General features: G+C 39.9%; 1 protein-coding gene across 1 annotated transcript in view; it reads right to left on the bottom strand.

Moving 5' to 3' along the window:
• Window positions 1-15,814, bottom strand: part of LOC109930644 (stromal interaction molecule 2-like) — an 88,312-nt gene that overhangs the window by 23,645 nt on the left and 48,853 nt on the right. Inside the window, exon 4 of the mRNA XM_048601621.1 lies at window positions 3,880-3,994. Coding sequence (XP_048457578.1) covers window positions 3,880-3,994 — 115 coding nt within the window. The remainder of the gene's footprint in view (window positions 1-3,879; window positions 3,995-15,814) is intronic.

Raw genomic sequence — 15,814 nt, 5'->3', positions numbered from 1 at the left:
ATGTTTCGGGCCTAGACCCTTCAGAAATGAAGAAGGGTCTAGGCCCGAAACGTCAGCCTTCCTGCTCCTATGATGCTGCTTGGCCTGCTGTGTTCATCCAGCTCTACACCTTGTTATCTCAGATTCTCCAGCATCTGCAGTTCCTACTATCTCTAACTATAGGCCAGTTAGCTTAACTTTGGCAGTGGGGAAAATGCTTGAATCTGTCATTAAGGAAGAAATAGCAAGACATCTGGATATAAATTGTCCCATTGGAAACACCCAGCATGGGTTCATGAAGGGTAGGTCATGTTTAACTAATTTGGTGGAATTCTTTGAAGACATTACTTGCATGGTGGACAATGGGGAACCTGTGGATGTGGTGTATCTGGATTTCCAGAAGGCATGTGATAAGGTGCCACACCAAAGGCCGCTACATAAGATAAAGTTGCACGGTATTACAGGTAATGTATTGGCATGGATAGAGGATTGGTTGACCAGTAGAAAGCAAAGAGTAGGGGTAAATGGGTGTTTTTCTGGTTGGCAGTCAGTGGCTAGTGGTGTGCCTCAGGGATCAGCGTTGGGACTGCAATTGTTTACAATTTACATAGATGATTTGGAGTTGGGGACTAAATGTGGTGTGTCAAAATTTGCAGATGACACTAAGATGAGTGGTAGAGCAAAGTGTGCAGAAGACACTGAAAGTCTGCAGAGGGATATAGATAGTCTCAGTGAGTGGGCAAAGGTCTGGCAGATGGGGTACAATGTTGATAAGTGTGAGGTCATCCATTTTGGTAGGAATAACAGCAAAATGGACTATGTTTTAAATGGTAAAAAATTGCAGCACGCTGCTGTGCAGAGAGACTTGGGTGTCCTTGTGCATGAATCGCTAAAAGTAGGATTGCAGGTGCAGCAGGTAATTAAAAAGGCAAATGGAATTTTGTCTGCCATTGCTAGAGGGATGGAGTTTAAAAACAGGGAGGCTATGCTGCAGCTGTATAGGGTCCTGGTGAGGCCACACCTGGAGTACTGTGTGCAGTTTTGGTCTCCTTACTTAAGAGATATACTAGCACTGGAGGGCGTGCAGAGGAGATTCACTCGGTTGATTCCAGAGTTGAGAGGGTTGGATTATGAGGAGAGACTGAGTAGACTGGGATTATACTCATTGGAATTCAGAAGAATGAGGGGAGATCTTATAGAAACATATAAGATAATGAAGGGAATAGATAAGGTGGAGGCAGGGAGGTTGTTTCCGCTAGCAGGTGAAACTAGGACTAGAGGGCATTGCCTCAAAATAAAGGGAAGCAGATGTAGGACTGAGGTCAGGAGGAACTTCTTCACCGAAAGGGTTGTGAATCTGTGGAATTCCCTGCCCAGTGAAGCGGTTGAAGCTACCTCGCTGAATGTTTTTAAGGCAAGGCTAGATAAATTTTTGAACAGTAAAGGAATTAAGGGTTATGGTGAGTGGGCGGGTAAGTGGAGCTGAGTCTCAAATAGATCAGCCATGATCTTATTAAATGGCGGGGCAGGCTCGAGGGGCCAGATGGCCTACTCCTGCTCCTAGTTCTTATGAAAGCTGTTTGTCTTATTATTTTTAAAAACTTACTGGCTTCAATGGAAAAGGGAATTCCTGTGTTGCAAAACAGTTTGACAATTTCTTATCAGTTCATTCTGCCCTGCAACGTTGATAATATTAACACTGTGGTACCTGATCTCCCTTCAAAAACACAAAATGATTCTGGCCACAAAGCCGTAAGTTACGTTTTCAATTACAGCTGAATTTGCAATGACACAAAAGGTGAAGTGTATTAATACATTTAATAACAGATGCAAAAAAAACTAAACGTATTTTTATTGCATGATTTTTGGTCTTCATTATTCTTGCAAGTTTAATATGGACATCAACTGGACTTACTGCTCATTTTCCAAATCTCAACTTAAAAGATGCCAACTCATACTGGGATAAGGTTCCATATGCACTGGTCACACCGACTCCTAACTCATCATTCTTCATATGTGAATCCATTATTGGAATACATGTCAGACAGCCAACCTAAACACTTGTTTTCACGCGGCTTATAAATGCCACACACATTTCCAGGTTAAGGGTCGCTGAGGAATGGTCAGAAAAAAACTGGTTAAAACTGGTTTGGATTGTCATGCTGCTGTATTAACTGAGATGAACTAAAACGGAGCAAATCAAGAATTTAGCGGAAGAACCTTCTAGTTTGGTGTGGCTTTGTGCCATGCGAGTCCTGCACCTTTAAGAATAAGATTGTGCAACCACTCATTTGATGTCAGACTCCAATGTGTCTAGTTATATGAGGGGGCAGCTATATCTGGTGCATGGCCCTGTAAACAGGATAAACTGATGTTGATCTTTAGTCACATCACTAATAGGAGGTTACCAATATTAACTCCAGTCATAGCGCTCAGTGGGTTGCAATCCTAATGCTGGAAATGCACAAAAATAGCTAAATCCAATGATTATTTATATTATACAAATTTTAATACATTTCAATCCTCACACCTGTATTGTTTTTCAATTGCAAATTGCATTCCTCACATTTAGAATGGAGGTTCTCAACATGAATGATATGCCGTCCCAGGTGAGAGTGTTGTATCCATTACAGTCAGGAAGGTAAACTACAGCTGACAAATTAATGAGGGCAGCTCATACTAGAAATGTGCACAAAGGAAATTATAACTGAAACATAAAATAAGGACAGGATGTATGATTTTAAAATGGGGACTGAATTGCATCTCGCAAACTGTACTCTAAATACTGTGCAACCCTTTTCACCTTAAAACTATACTTTGTTGTGATTCTTTAGCAGTTTAATACCAGCGAAGAGAGAACAGTTTACCCTCAATATCCAGGAAACCATTAGTCACTACTCCGAACAAAGTATTTGACTCTCTAATTACATTGTTCCTTTTCATTTTAATAAAATTGTCTCCAACACAATGCCACACTTGTCATGAGATTTTAATCTTAAAATCTATCCATTCAATTTGCTCTGTCAATCATGTAGATTTCATTTAGCACAGGAGAGGTCTCTGCAGAAATTGGCTATTCCAAACTTCTGTTATAATGAAAGCTTTGTGATACTTTTTTTTTCCTCTTTTAGATTTCCGGATAGGAGCTCTATTATAGTAAGCAGTGGAACTCAAGACCAGTTAACGTAAATATCTTACTAGAATTACAGTGCAAGTCCACACACAAACATCAATTGTATTGGTGTGTCTTCCAAAGTAAGCGGAATAGCTGCAAACACAACTGTGATTATAGCTCCCTTTCATTTTTATTCAGAAATTAAAGCGGTGAATGGCAATTAGCACTCATATTAACTGAAAACCATGTTCAGTCACTTTCATCTGGTCTAGTTAAAGCATTCCCACCTGCTCTAGAGTTATGTAATAATGTCTCTAAACAGATTGATTAGAATATAAATACAGTTATTTAGCTGTCTACAGTCACATGATCAGCTGGCATCTAAGTAAGGCATTGCATAGAAAATATTTACAGGAACCAACTGGATTAATAAGCATCTAGAACCCTCTAAAGGCAATAGACAAGGGTTAGGCAGCCACTACTCTACCTGGTTATGTTTATCTAAATGCACGAGCAAAGTTTCACTTGCTGATATCAGAAGACTGCATAAATTTTAATGTTAAGTCATATCAACATGGGGGAGAAAAAAAGACAAATTGTTTAATCAGTTACCAACCTTGAACTTTTTTTTGTTTAAACTTTGCTGTGTCCACACAGGGTTTCAGTGGATGATAATATAAAAATCATCCTGCCCAACACTGCAGAGATACAGTACCTTCCATTCTTATCGATATAAGATATATTTTATCGATAGTTATTCTCATTCAGCCACTGTAGTATCCTACCTTTTGAGTTTTTCCAGTGGTTCCACAAATCTCTCACTGTGATGTGCTTGTCTTCTTTATGGAATTTATTGCCTTTACTGGTAGGATCTTTGTCTTTCATATCTTCTTTAATGAACTGCAGGAAAACAGATTTAGACAATCAAACGATGTTAGTACAAATAATATGGGATTAAAGTAGGATAAACTGTTTCGGCAATTTTATCTGAACATCAAAGTGAAGTATTTAAACTTCAGGCCATGAACAAGACCAAGATGCACATTTGGCTAAATGGAAAGTGACTGTAATGAAAATCTTTTTCAATAAGGACAATGCCTAGAGGAATGTTACTGATGTACACGGTTTTTTTTTGATTTTCATATATTAATTGATTTGTCACCGTACAGGCAAGTTGTTAAAATTTGCAGAAGTAGTGACAGTATGGATAGAAAATTAACTCCAAGGAATCAGCCAGGATCTTACAAAGACAACTTAATGTTTTCACCAGGACAAACTGAACTTCAAGTTGGAAGCTACATAACTTCAGAAAGATCCAACATGCAATGTCCTGGTTCGGCTGCATCTGGAAAGTGCATTTTATTCTTACTGCCACAACATAACGAGTTTTGAAAGAAGACTAATACCTCATATAAAGCTAAATAAAGTTGAAACATTTAAGCAAGTCAAATTCACTTTAGCATTTCTCTCCATTCTGTGATGCTGAAATCTACCCCTTTCACATCATCCAGACAACAAAATGCAATATTTTAGCTCTGTCTTCATTCAACTTAAGAGAAACAGGCCTATGCAAAGAAAAAAATTAGATGTTGATATATTTAGGCTTTGTTGCTCACATAGATTTCCTAAAAGTAGGAGCTGGAAGTGCATCAGACTTTGTGATATACAGTTCCCTACTACAGTGGAGAACAATCATACACCAACCACCTAAATACACAAACAGGTAGAAACCCGGGATGGGGTACGCAGAGAAAGACAAAAGTAACTTAAAACAGAGCAATGAGAAACAGGAATGACTACACATGTAAATGCAGAGGAATAAGTTAAAAGCAGGACAATGAGAGGAAGACAGATTTGTGCATGCCCATTTTAAACCTACTGAAATAATATGCATGAATCCTGTAAAAGAACCTATTCAATGGTTTGTGAAAATTTTCTACCAACTTCAGCTTTTTGAAGCTTGGCACTAGAAATTCTTCCAAAATGTCCAAAAGCAGAAGCAGGTTATTTGGCCCATCAAGCTTGTTCCATCACTCACTAAATCATGTCACATCAGGTAGTAAGAGGTAGGAGACTGGATAGTCTGTAGGAAGGAATTGAAAGGAAGACAATCTTATATATTTACAACATACTTTCCAAAAGCAACAGTGACTCTTTCACAGCAGGTATGAGAGATGTTACACTGTTTTCTCTCAGCATATTCTGACATGCTGTCTTCAAAAAAAAAAATTATTCCTTGTAATTAACAAACCAAAAGTGCATTAAAAATATTCATGATGACGTTCCAAAACAGTTGAGTTGTAACACAGAATTAGATCATTATAAGGCAGGTGAAAATCCCAAGTTAAAGTTTCAGGTCTGTGCAAAGTTTGAAGATGTCAGTCAGGCCAATAGTGCAGGTACTGCAATTGTGCTCCGAGGTTAGGCAGAGAATAGGAAAAAAAAAGCTTAAATTAAGGACCCCATTTCTGACTGCTGATCAGTAGTCATGATACAAAGTATGCAAACGTGGCACAACACAAGAAAAAGATTGAACATGAAATAGTAATGTTTTGCATGGTAGAATGATCTTCTGGCACTCATTTTGTAGATCTTTGTTCTGGACCACTTATCAGAGCCTCTGACATCCACAGCTTTTGTGAAAGTATATTACAGAAGACATTGTTGCCTTCAACAGTCAGAGAGTCACACAGCGTAGAACACAGCCCTTCAGCCCACCATGTCCATGCCAACCAACAAATACCAAACTACACAAATCCCATTTACCTACACTTTATCCATAGCCTACAATGCCCTGGCATTTTAAGTGTTCCTTAAATGTTATAGCAATACCTGCCTCCACCACGGTCTCGGGCAGCGCATTCCATTCTCCCATCTTCTGGGTAAAAAATGTTTTCCTCAGATCCCTTCTAAACCATTTCCTCCCTTTCAGAGACTCAAACCCAGGGAAATATCAATCCTGGTTTAACTCCTTAGCTTCTAACTTAACTGACTCTTTCCAGTTCTTCTTCTTGGAGAGATGAAACTGGTTAAAATTTCCTCCCAGTTCTAATAGCCTAAACCTCCTTTCAGTTGAAGTCAGAGTCATACAGCACGGTAACAGACCCTTCAATCCAACCAATCCATGCCGACCATATTCCCAAATAAAGTAGTCCCACCTGCCTGCACTTGGTCTATATGCCTCCAAATTTCTTCTTACTCATTTATTTAGTAAATGTCTTATAAATGTTATAACGGTACCCACATCTACCACTTTCTCTGGAAGTTCATTCCACGCATGAACCACTCTGTGTAAAAAAAAAACCCATGTCTTTTTTTAAAATCTTTTTCTCCTCTCAACTTAAAATTATTTTGATTTGATGTGATTTGATTTATCTATTGTCACATATGTCTTGTTACAAAATACAGTGAAAAGTGTTGCATAGTGTTGCCACTCCCTGGTGTCATCTTAAAATATGTCCCCTAGTCTTGAAATCTACCTACCCCCAGGGAAAAGACACCTGCCATTCACTTTACCTATAGCCCTCATGGTTTTATAAACCTCTATAAGGTCACCTCTCAACCTCCTACGCTCTAGTGAAAAAAGTCCCAGCCCATCCAGGCTCTCTTTCTAATTCAAACCCCCAAATCCTGGCAACATCCTGGTAAATTCTCTTCTGAGCGCTCTCCAACTTCATTACATATAATGGGTTCTGGCAGTTTGACAACCTCGAGCCGAACTTCTCACTGCCTGGAGACTTTGCAAACTAACCTGGCCATCTGCCAGAGTGAAACTGCACACCTGAGCTGAAAACCAGATTCTTTTGCTCAGATAAAACTGAAAGCTTATTTGTCTGAACTGAATTCAAATTAAAGTAGTGGTGCCCCTTGATTATTTGTTTTTTTTTCTTCTGTTTGACATAAACCCAGCACCACAAACACTTTATCTGGCCAAGTAGTTACTTAGTCACATGCTTTCGTGGAAATAATACATTTTGGTTACTTTTCCGAATGATTTTCTGACTTCTTTGAAAAGTTAGCTGCACAGAACAGAAATTAAAATCCGTCTGCCTCGATTTGAAAAATCCAAATGTTATTAATATATGTTCACACCATTATTACAGCATACAGTCAAGCTCTCCCAAGACTCTCCCATCGTTGTTCCTATCAAACACTCCTAACTCAGGATCATACTTGTGTCATGGGCTGAGATATGGGTGAGAATCTGGGAGCTGTAGAGGAAGAGAGCACGTAGGATTGGTGGTTGCAGGTTGCGCATGAAAGCTAAAGTGAAATAAAAAGTACTTAAGGCTGCGCGTACACTGCAACTTGGAGGATTTGATGCAGAGTGGTTTTCTTTTGTAGCAGTGCTAGAACTGGGGTACAAATGCAGCCTAAATATCTGCTATAATAGATTGAAGAAAATAGCTTTACACAGTGAGCTTTTTTCTTGCTTGTGATTTTACAAATAGCACTAAGTTAAATGACGTACTGTTCTTAACCCCCACAATGCCCAGAAATGATATAATCCGAAAGAATGTATTACAAGCAACAGGTACGCACAAGATCCTACATCCCCAAGTCCCTTAGCAACTTGTGGCTAAATTCTCGCTGAATACTATATCTAGATACTCAATCTCTTACACTGTCACAATTCTCTGGAGTTTTGCATTTTGGTTTAAGATATCTTCGAATCAGCCAGTTCAGAGATGTTATTACACACCTCTGGAACAAGTGGGACTTGAACCTGGACCTCCTGGCCTAGAGGTAGGGATACTACCAGTTACCACAAAATTCCTTTGCATTTTGGTCTAAAGTTGAATGTCTTGAATAAATCAGTGACCCGAGTGTTAGGTATGGTCACACGTTCAGATTTGTTGCCCTACATGTGTGTTTCCTTGTTTAATAAGTATTTGGTGAAATGATACCATCATGAATGCACCTGACTACACAAATCAGCGTACAATACAGTTAGATCTCGTTTCACTGCACAAGGAAGTGTACCTTGTGTCTGTTTTTGGCTCAAGATAGAGATCTTGATCAGCCAAGAATATCTTCCAAAGGACTCACAGAAAATGTGCTCAAATGTCACTTCATCACCCCAGCACAATCAGAGATACCTGTCTGCAGAATATCACGCCTCCACCACGCGATCAGCCTGGCCTTATTCTGCCTTCAAAGGCTGCAAAGTTTTCAACTCTCACGCCACTCCAGCCTCACACTGGGCAGTCACTTCCCGTGTTGCTGACACTGCGATGGGGCTTATGCAATCCTGGGAAAACTCCAATGTGAGTGGAAGATTGCAGTTATTTATCTAAATGTCTCCACTGGTGCCGGAGGGAGGAAGGAAGAGTTTATTGGACTCAACCTGACCGTTGGAAAAGCAACAAGAGGTAAGTGCATCAGCAAACCAGCATAAAGCATTTTTCTCAAATTTTGTTCATGTCCCCACCTCGACTCCAAATCCACTTCCAAGGCCTTGGCCCACCTTTGTAATGTTGCTTATAACAACCACTCTGATATCTCAAAACAGTTTAGCTCCCTTCTTTGGTAGCAGTGACAGAGGAAGAGAAGTTTATCAACTGTTTGAATCAAAAAGCAAAGTTCTATCTAAACAAATCTAACTTCTATAACCAAAACCAAACAAACATGGGACCATAAAAGTTTCTAGAGGTACAGAAAAAGGAAACATTTCGGTAAAACAAATGTGGGTCCATTAAAAGCAGAGTAAGGAGAGTTTATAATGAGGAATAATGAAATGACAGAGAAGCTAAATGATTACTTTTCATCCATTTTTAACTGAGGAAGATACAAGAAATCTCCCAGAATTAGAGACCCAAATGACTAAGGAGAAATTATTTTACTCAAAGGGTTGTGAACTTTTGGAATTCTCTACTACAGAGAGTTGTTGAAGTCAGTCACTGAGTATGTTTAAGGTACAGGTAGAATGATTAATTTCTGATTACCAGTGGCATACAAGGTTATAGGATGGGTGGGTAAAAGGCACTGAAGCGTTTGATCAGCCATGATCGTACAGAACGGCAAAGTCAACAATCTAAATGACCTACTCCTGTTCCTATGGTCCTGGTAATAGTGGATATTGCTGGCGTCCCATCTGATTATAAAAGTAATGTAGAAATATCTGCAAGAGAGAGGAGTCACCATCAACATGAGTGTGACATTCCACTTGCTGCCCACCCCCTTCTTTAACATTACACACTAAATTGCAGGAAGTTTAAAAAAAACTCAAGACAGAAAAACCGCTCAAATCCAAGATGCATTGTTCTTCAGAACATTACACTTGCAGTTCACTTAGTAGTTTTAGTGTCAAAACTAAAATTACTAACCTTAGTGGTGCTTAAACAAGCTACAAAAATAATACTTCATGAAAACTAGATTATGTTGCAACATGTTATAAATCAAGACTATTAGCCTCACACGGGTAACCTCATTCATGTAACTGCACGCAATACGTATAAATTTAACAAAAACAGTATGTTCAGTACATGCATCTATCCCTCCAAACGTGTCAGAAGAATGGAACCTTTTGATCTGATATTACTATTATATTTTGCCAGATTGCTTTACTGTGCTGAGAGGCATCATTAATATTTATCAAATACTATATACTGGGAAAATTAGATTTTCACTTTCAATTCTGCATTGTTACAGCAATGAATTAATTGACTTATAAATCTAGATCTGAATTCTCCAGGTCATGCAAAAGTCAAAAAGCCAGCGATTCAAAACTGAAGGAGGGCCACCTTCTTGGGTTTCCCATGTATGTTGCTGCACCAAAGGTTCATTATCTCGAGGCTGTACAGGAAATATTGTGTAAGTACCACAGCTTGCGAACAGCATACCAAAAATTAATATTGGGTTTTAGTGAAATAATTTCCCAAATTGATCTGTATTGGCTTTAAGTAACTATTGAGTCATTGTACATTTTGCCCAACTGAATTTACAAGAGCATACAGCAACACAATCAGACTGCTGATATGGCTGGATTACATGCAATTAGATGGTACAACATGTTCGCAGGTCAGAACATTTTCACAAACCTGACAATGGGAAGAGGGAGATGGACAAATAGAAGAGGAGGATTTATTTCTCTCTCTCGCCCCCTTCCTCTCATTTTGGGGCAACTTTCAGTTGTGTCCTTGTTCTTTTGTAGTAATGAAATGAAGGCATAATATACTTTCATCACTCTTTGGACGAGACAATTTTTGTTTTAAAAGTGGTTTATGTTCCAGTAATAGTGCAAGTGGACAATTCTGCTCATATTTTATACAGTAGATGTTTCATGTGAAGAAAGTATCTATTTATATCGAAGATGGAATTAACTGTACAACAGGATCCTGCATTTAGTCACAGACTAAACAGATGCCAACAGAAAGAGACAACAAGGTGCAGGGCTGGATGAACACAGCAGGCCAAGCAGCATCATAGGAGCAGAAAGGCTGACGTTTCGGGCCTAGACCTGCTTGGCCTGCTGTGTTCATCCAGCCCTGCACCTTGTTGTCTCGGATTCTCCAGCATCTGCAGTTCCTACTATCTCTGATCCAACAGAAAGAGAGTTTTCTTTTCTAAACGGAACTCTTTTCTTAAATAAATGATTTCTTGTGCACTGCTGGATTTAATCAAAGTATCCTAGCTATAAATCACTCAACAAATTTTATTCAAAACATTAGCTCCCATCCATACTCGATTGAATCAAGTGCCATATTTTAAGATTCAGGAGATGAAGAAGACTTCACAGCTACTGGAGATCTTTCTATTGGTCATGTTACATTAATCTGAGACTCTAATTTGGTGCAGCAAAAGTTGATCTGAGGAACATAAGGATTGTCACAGGTTTTATTTGCTATGAAGAGATTCTAGAAATAAATTTGAAAGATATCAAAGCACCTGACTGAAGGTTGTTGTTCTTTAGAAGTGCCTTCGACAAGAGCAATATGGGTAATGTCTGAAGGCAGCGTCTTTTAAAAAATATTCTTGTTTTACACTGTATGTAAAAGAAAACGCATGTTTCATAAGGGTAAAGGGCACCCTCTCAGAGAGGCTGAAAATATCATGACAAAAATAGCCTGCTCATTTTCAAACTATTTAAAATTTTGCAGGAACTGTTATTAAAAAGTAAACCTCATTCGAGGAATACCAAGATAATTCCCATCTTTGTTTACATGATTAATGAACTTGCATTGTACATGAAACGGATAATATTATTCTTTTTGTCATAAAATAACATTTTCTGGGAGGACCCAAAAATAATAATTCCCAATCTTGGAAACTCCAAACCTTTACTTTAGTTTACTAAAGTTCAGAATGAAACTGGGCTAGTCACCAAAATTCAGTCTGGCGATATAAAATTGTTTAATAATTCTCTCACAAATGTGAAAAAATTTCACAGAGACCCATCAACTTTTTCTACAGCTTCATGATCTCTCAGTGTTAGAAAGTGGATTTAACAGATTCAGATACAACAGTGTAGAGCTGGATGAACACAGCAGGCCAGGCAGCATCAGAGGAGCAGGAAAGCTGATGTTTCAGGTCAGGACCCTTCTTCAGAGAAAACTAGATTCAGCTTTTTGATCCATAGCTTTATGCCCAACACAGATTACTCGAACGTCAACTGTTGAGGCTGCAAAGCTGATGGGAGTAACTCCGCTGAATTAAACTAAAAGTAATAAGTAAGCTGTGTGTGTGTGCACGCGTGCGCGCGCGAGAGAGACAGACAGAGAGAGAGAGAGAGGGATCACAATTTCTTTTGAGCTTTAACAACCTCCCATAGCTAATGCTATCGAATGTGGAACATGGAAAAGGCGGCCCTATATCATTCATTTGAAATGGAAGTGATTGGTGCACCACTCATCAACTGCTGGTCATTTCAAAATATCATGTTTTCTTTGCTATCCCTCCTCCACCAAACAGGCTAATCACAGAATTGTTACAATATGGAAGATAACCATTCAGCTCATTGCGTAAGTGCTAGTTCTCTAAAGGATCAATTCAGTCAGTGCCATTCCCCCATCTTTTCACAATAACGCTGGACATTCTTGCTTTTTAGATAACAATCCAATTCCCTCTTGAATGCCTCAACTGAAGCTGAGTCCACCAAATCCACAGACTGTACATTCCAGATCTTCTCCCCGACTAGATAAAGAGTTTTTAACTCGTGTAGCCTTTGACAAAAGAATGAATCACTTTAAAATTGGTGTCCTTTAGTTACTCAATTGCTCCACCAATGGGAATGATTTTTACCTATCTACTCTGTCCAGACCACTCATTATTTTGAATACCTCCAGTGAACCTCCTCTCAAGCTTCTCCCAGGAGACCATTCAGAAGATCTTCAATCATTTTTGTGATTCACTTGTGGGATGTGGGCATCACTGGCTGGCCAGCATTTGTTGCCCGTCCCTAGTTGCCTTTGAGTAGGTGGTGATTAAATGTCTTCTTGAACCGCTGCAGTCCACCTGCTGTGGGTTGACCCACAATGCCATTAGGGAGGGAATTCTTGGATTTCGACCCAGCAACGGTGAAGGAATAGCGATATATTTCCAAGTCAGGATGGTGAGTGACTTGGAAGGGAACTTGCAGGTGATGGGTACCTGCTGCCCTTGTCCTTCCAAATGGAAGTGGTTCTGGGCTTTGGAAGGTGCTGTCTCAAGATCTTCAGCGAATTTCTGCAGTGCATCTTGCAGATCGCACACACTGCTGCTACTGAGCGCGGTGGTGAATGTTTGTGGATGTGGTACCATTCAAGCGGGCTGCTTTGTCCTGGATGGTGTCAAGCTTCTTGAGTGTTGTTGGAGCTGCATCCATCAAAGCAAGTGGGGAGTATTGCATCATGGTCCTGAATTGTGCCTTGTAGATGGTGGACAGGCTTAAAGCAGCAGGAGATGAATTCTCACTGCAGAAATCACATGGCTTGGCCAGTTCTGTTTCTAGTCAGTGATAATCCCCAGGACATTGATAACTGAGAATTCATTGATGGTAGTGTCATTGAATATCCAAGGGAAGTGCTTGGTTTTTCTCTTGCCGGAGATGGTCATTTTCTGCCACTTGTGTAAGCCAATGTATTATTTACTCTTAATTGCATTAATCACATTGTAATCTTGTTTTTATAATCTGCCATCCTTACCTGGACTGGTCTACATGTGACTCCAGACCCACAGCAATGTGGTTGACTCTTAACTGCCCAGTGGGCAATTAGGGATGGGCAATAAACACTGGCCTCGTCAGTGATGCCCACCCCCCCTTGAATGAGTAAAAGAAAAATTTCTTTCACATTAAATGGATGCAAAATGGTTGTGGTGAATTCCTGTGTGCTGTTTCTCTCTTCACCCGCATACTGTTTTCCTCCAAAAATACTGCCAGACTTGCTGAGTTTCTGCTGTATTTGGACATGGCTTGCTTCAACATTCGAGGAGTCACAAATGGTGCTGAACACTGTGCATTCATTAACACAAACATTCCCACTTCTGATCTGGTGATGGAGAGAAGGTCTTCGATGAAGCAGCTGACAATTGTCGACTGTACAACAATACCCGGACAAACTGAGGGCTCTTGTGGCACAGTGGTAGTGTCCCCCTCTCTAAATCAGGAGGTCCAGGTTCAAGTCCTACTGGCTCCAGAGGTGTGTAATAACATCTCTCATCGGGTTGATTAGAAAATATCTAACTTGAGGAACTCCTGCGGAACTGTGTTTGGAGTCAAGTTGACTGACTCCTAACAATCATGTTACCTTGCACTAGGTAGGAGATAGGAACAGGAGTAGGCCATTCAGCCGATCGGGCCTGCTACACCACTAAATGAGATCATGGATGATCTCTGGTCTAACTTCACAAACCTGCCTTTGGTCCATTTCCCTTAATACCTTTGCTCAACAAAAATGCATCTATCTCAGATATAAAGTTAGCACTCATCCTGCATCCACTACCATTTGTGGAAAAGCATTCCAAATATCTATCCCACTCTGCGTGTAGGAGTACTTCCTAACATCTCTCCTGAATGGTCTGGCCCTAATTCTCAGACTATGCCTCTTAGTTTTAGAATCCCCAGCCACTGGAAATAGTTGGTGTTAATCCACCTTGTCATTTCCTGTTAATCTCTTGAAGACTTTGATCAGGTCACCCCGTAACCTTTTAAATTCTACAGAAAACAGGCTTAATTTGTATAATCTCTCCCCCTAACTTAACCCCTGGAGTCCAGTTATCATTCTTGAGAAACCTACATTGTACACCCTCCAAGGAGCAGGCTCGAAGGGCCAGACGGCCTACTCCTGCTCCTAGTTCTTATGTTCTAAGGCAGACAGCACCCGCCCCCAATTTCAATTTACTCTGGTTTTGCTAGGGCTCCCTGATGCCACACACAAGTCAAATGTCACCTTGATGTCAGTGGCAGTCACTCTTACCTCAACATAATTCAAACATGCAGAAAATACAAAGCTTTCACTTTTAATCTTCTCTTGGCAACTTCCTGTTTATTTCTCAGCTCAAGGGCTTTAACGGAATGCAAACGTGCAAATAATATGCAATCAAACCTTTTCGCCGAGGAAGTTTGATAGGTTTATATGAAGTTTTCTTTTAAAACAACTATCTATCCCTCAAATAAAACATTCACGCTGAAATGTTGACAGAATGCGTTTGGTTTTACAGACAGAGGCAATCATTTGTCTCACAGACAGGCCAGGAACTCCAGTATGCTGATATCATAAGGCGGCTCCCCCACCTCTGCCCCCAGTTGGAAGGAAAGAATCAGGCCAAGTATTTTCATGTCATGTACAGCTGGGCTCCACTCTCACCCGGGTAATTGCTTAGAATGCCTGTGTTTGGCATTTCCTCATCACGTTAAATGCCACTAGCAATAGCACCATCGCAGAATAAGGCAAAAATCAAACAAAAAAAAGTAATGGTTCCCAACATTAAGGGATTGCAGACAGTGCAAACAAAAGCTATACTTTCGGGTGGCAGGAAAATCCCAATCACATTATTTTAACTATTTCGCAGCGACGTTACCACTAATTACGGAGGTCAGCCTTCCAACAAGGGCATTACTGAAAAAGTCACCGAGAAAACTATTGCTTTGTCATGCAATGCTAAATTAAGCTTATTTTACCCTTCCATACAAAAATTCCCTAAATATGGCACAAGAGTAGCAATGCCAATCAGGCACAATGTTGATGAGGTGCTGGTTCCGAAAGGGTTAATATTGGTGACTGCATTAAACTCAATCTGATGACATCATACAGTCTTGGGTGGGCCAATGTGGAAAATAGATCTTAATCTCCAACGGACAAATGTGTCATCAATGTCTTTTTATTTTACATCCAGAAGTGTTTTCATGCAGAACTGAACCTATTTTTCCACCATCAAATCAGCCATGTTACTTTTCATCTGTTATCTACCACCACTGAAATACCTGCGTTTTCAATTAATGAATTTACCAATATGGCAACAACAGAATCACTACCAGTACCTGCTCTTTGTTCAGAAATGAAGGGATGTCACGATCTGAATTTATTGACTGAACCCAATGTTGAGTCAAGAAGGCTGTGAAATACCTACTTGAGAAATGAAGTACTGAGCTTACATGAGATTCATTGAAACACTGTAGGAAGCGGAGGGCTCTGATGCCAGAGATAGAGTAGAATGGAGAGTCAAACTGTCAGCAACCACAGAGATAGTAGGAACTGCAGATGCTGGAGAATCTGAGATACCAAGGTGTAGAGCTGGATGAAC

Source organism: Rhincodon typus, chromosome 1, assembly GCF_021869965.1.
Source record: "Rhincodon typus isolate 14 chromosome 1, sRhiTyp1.1, whole genome shotgun sequence".
Taxonomy (NCBI): domain Eukaryota; kingdom Metazoa; phylum Chordata; class Chondrichthyes; order Orectolobiformes; family Rhincodontidae; genus Rhincodon; species Rhincodon typus.
This window is presented reverse-complemented; position numbering and strand designations above follow the sequence as displayed.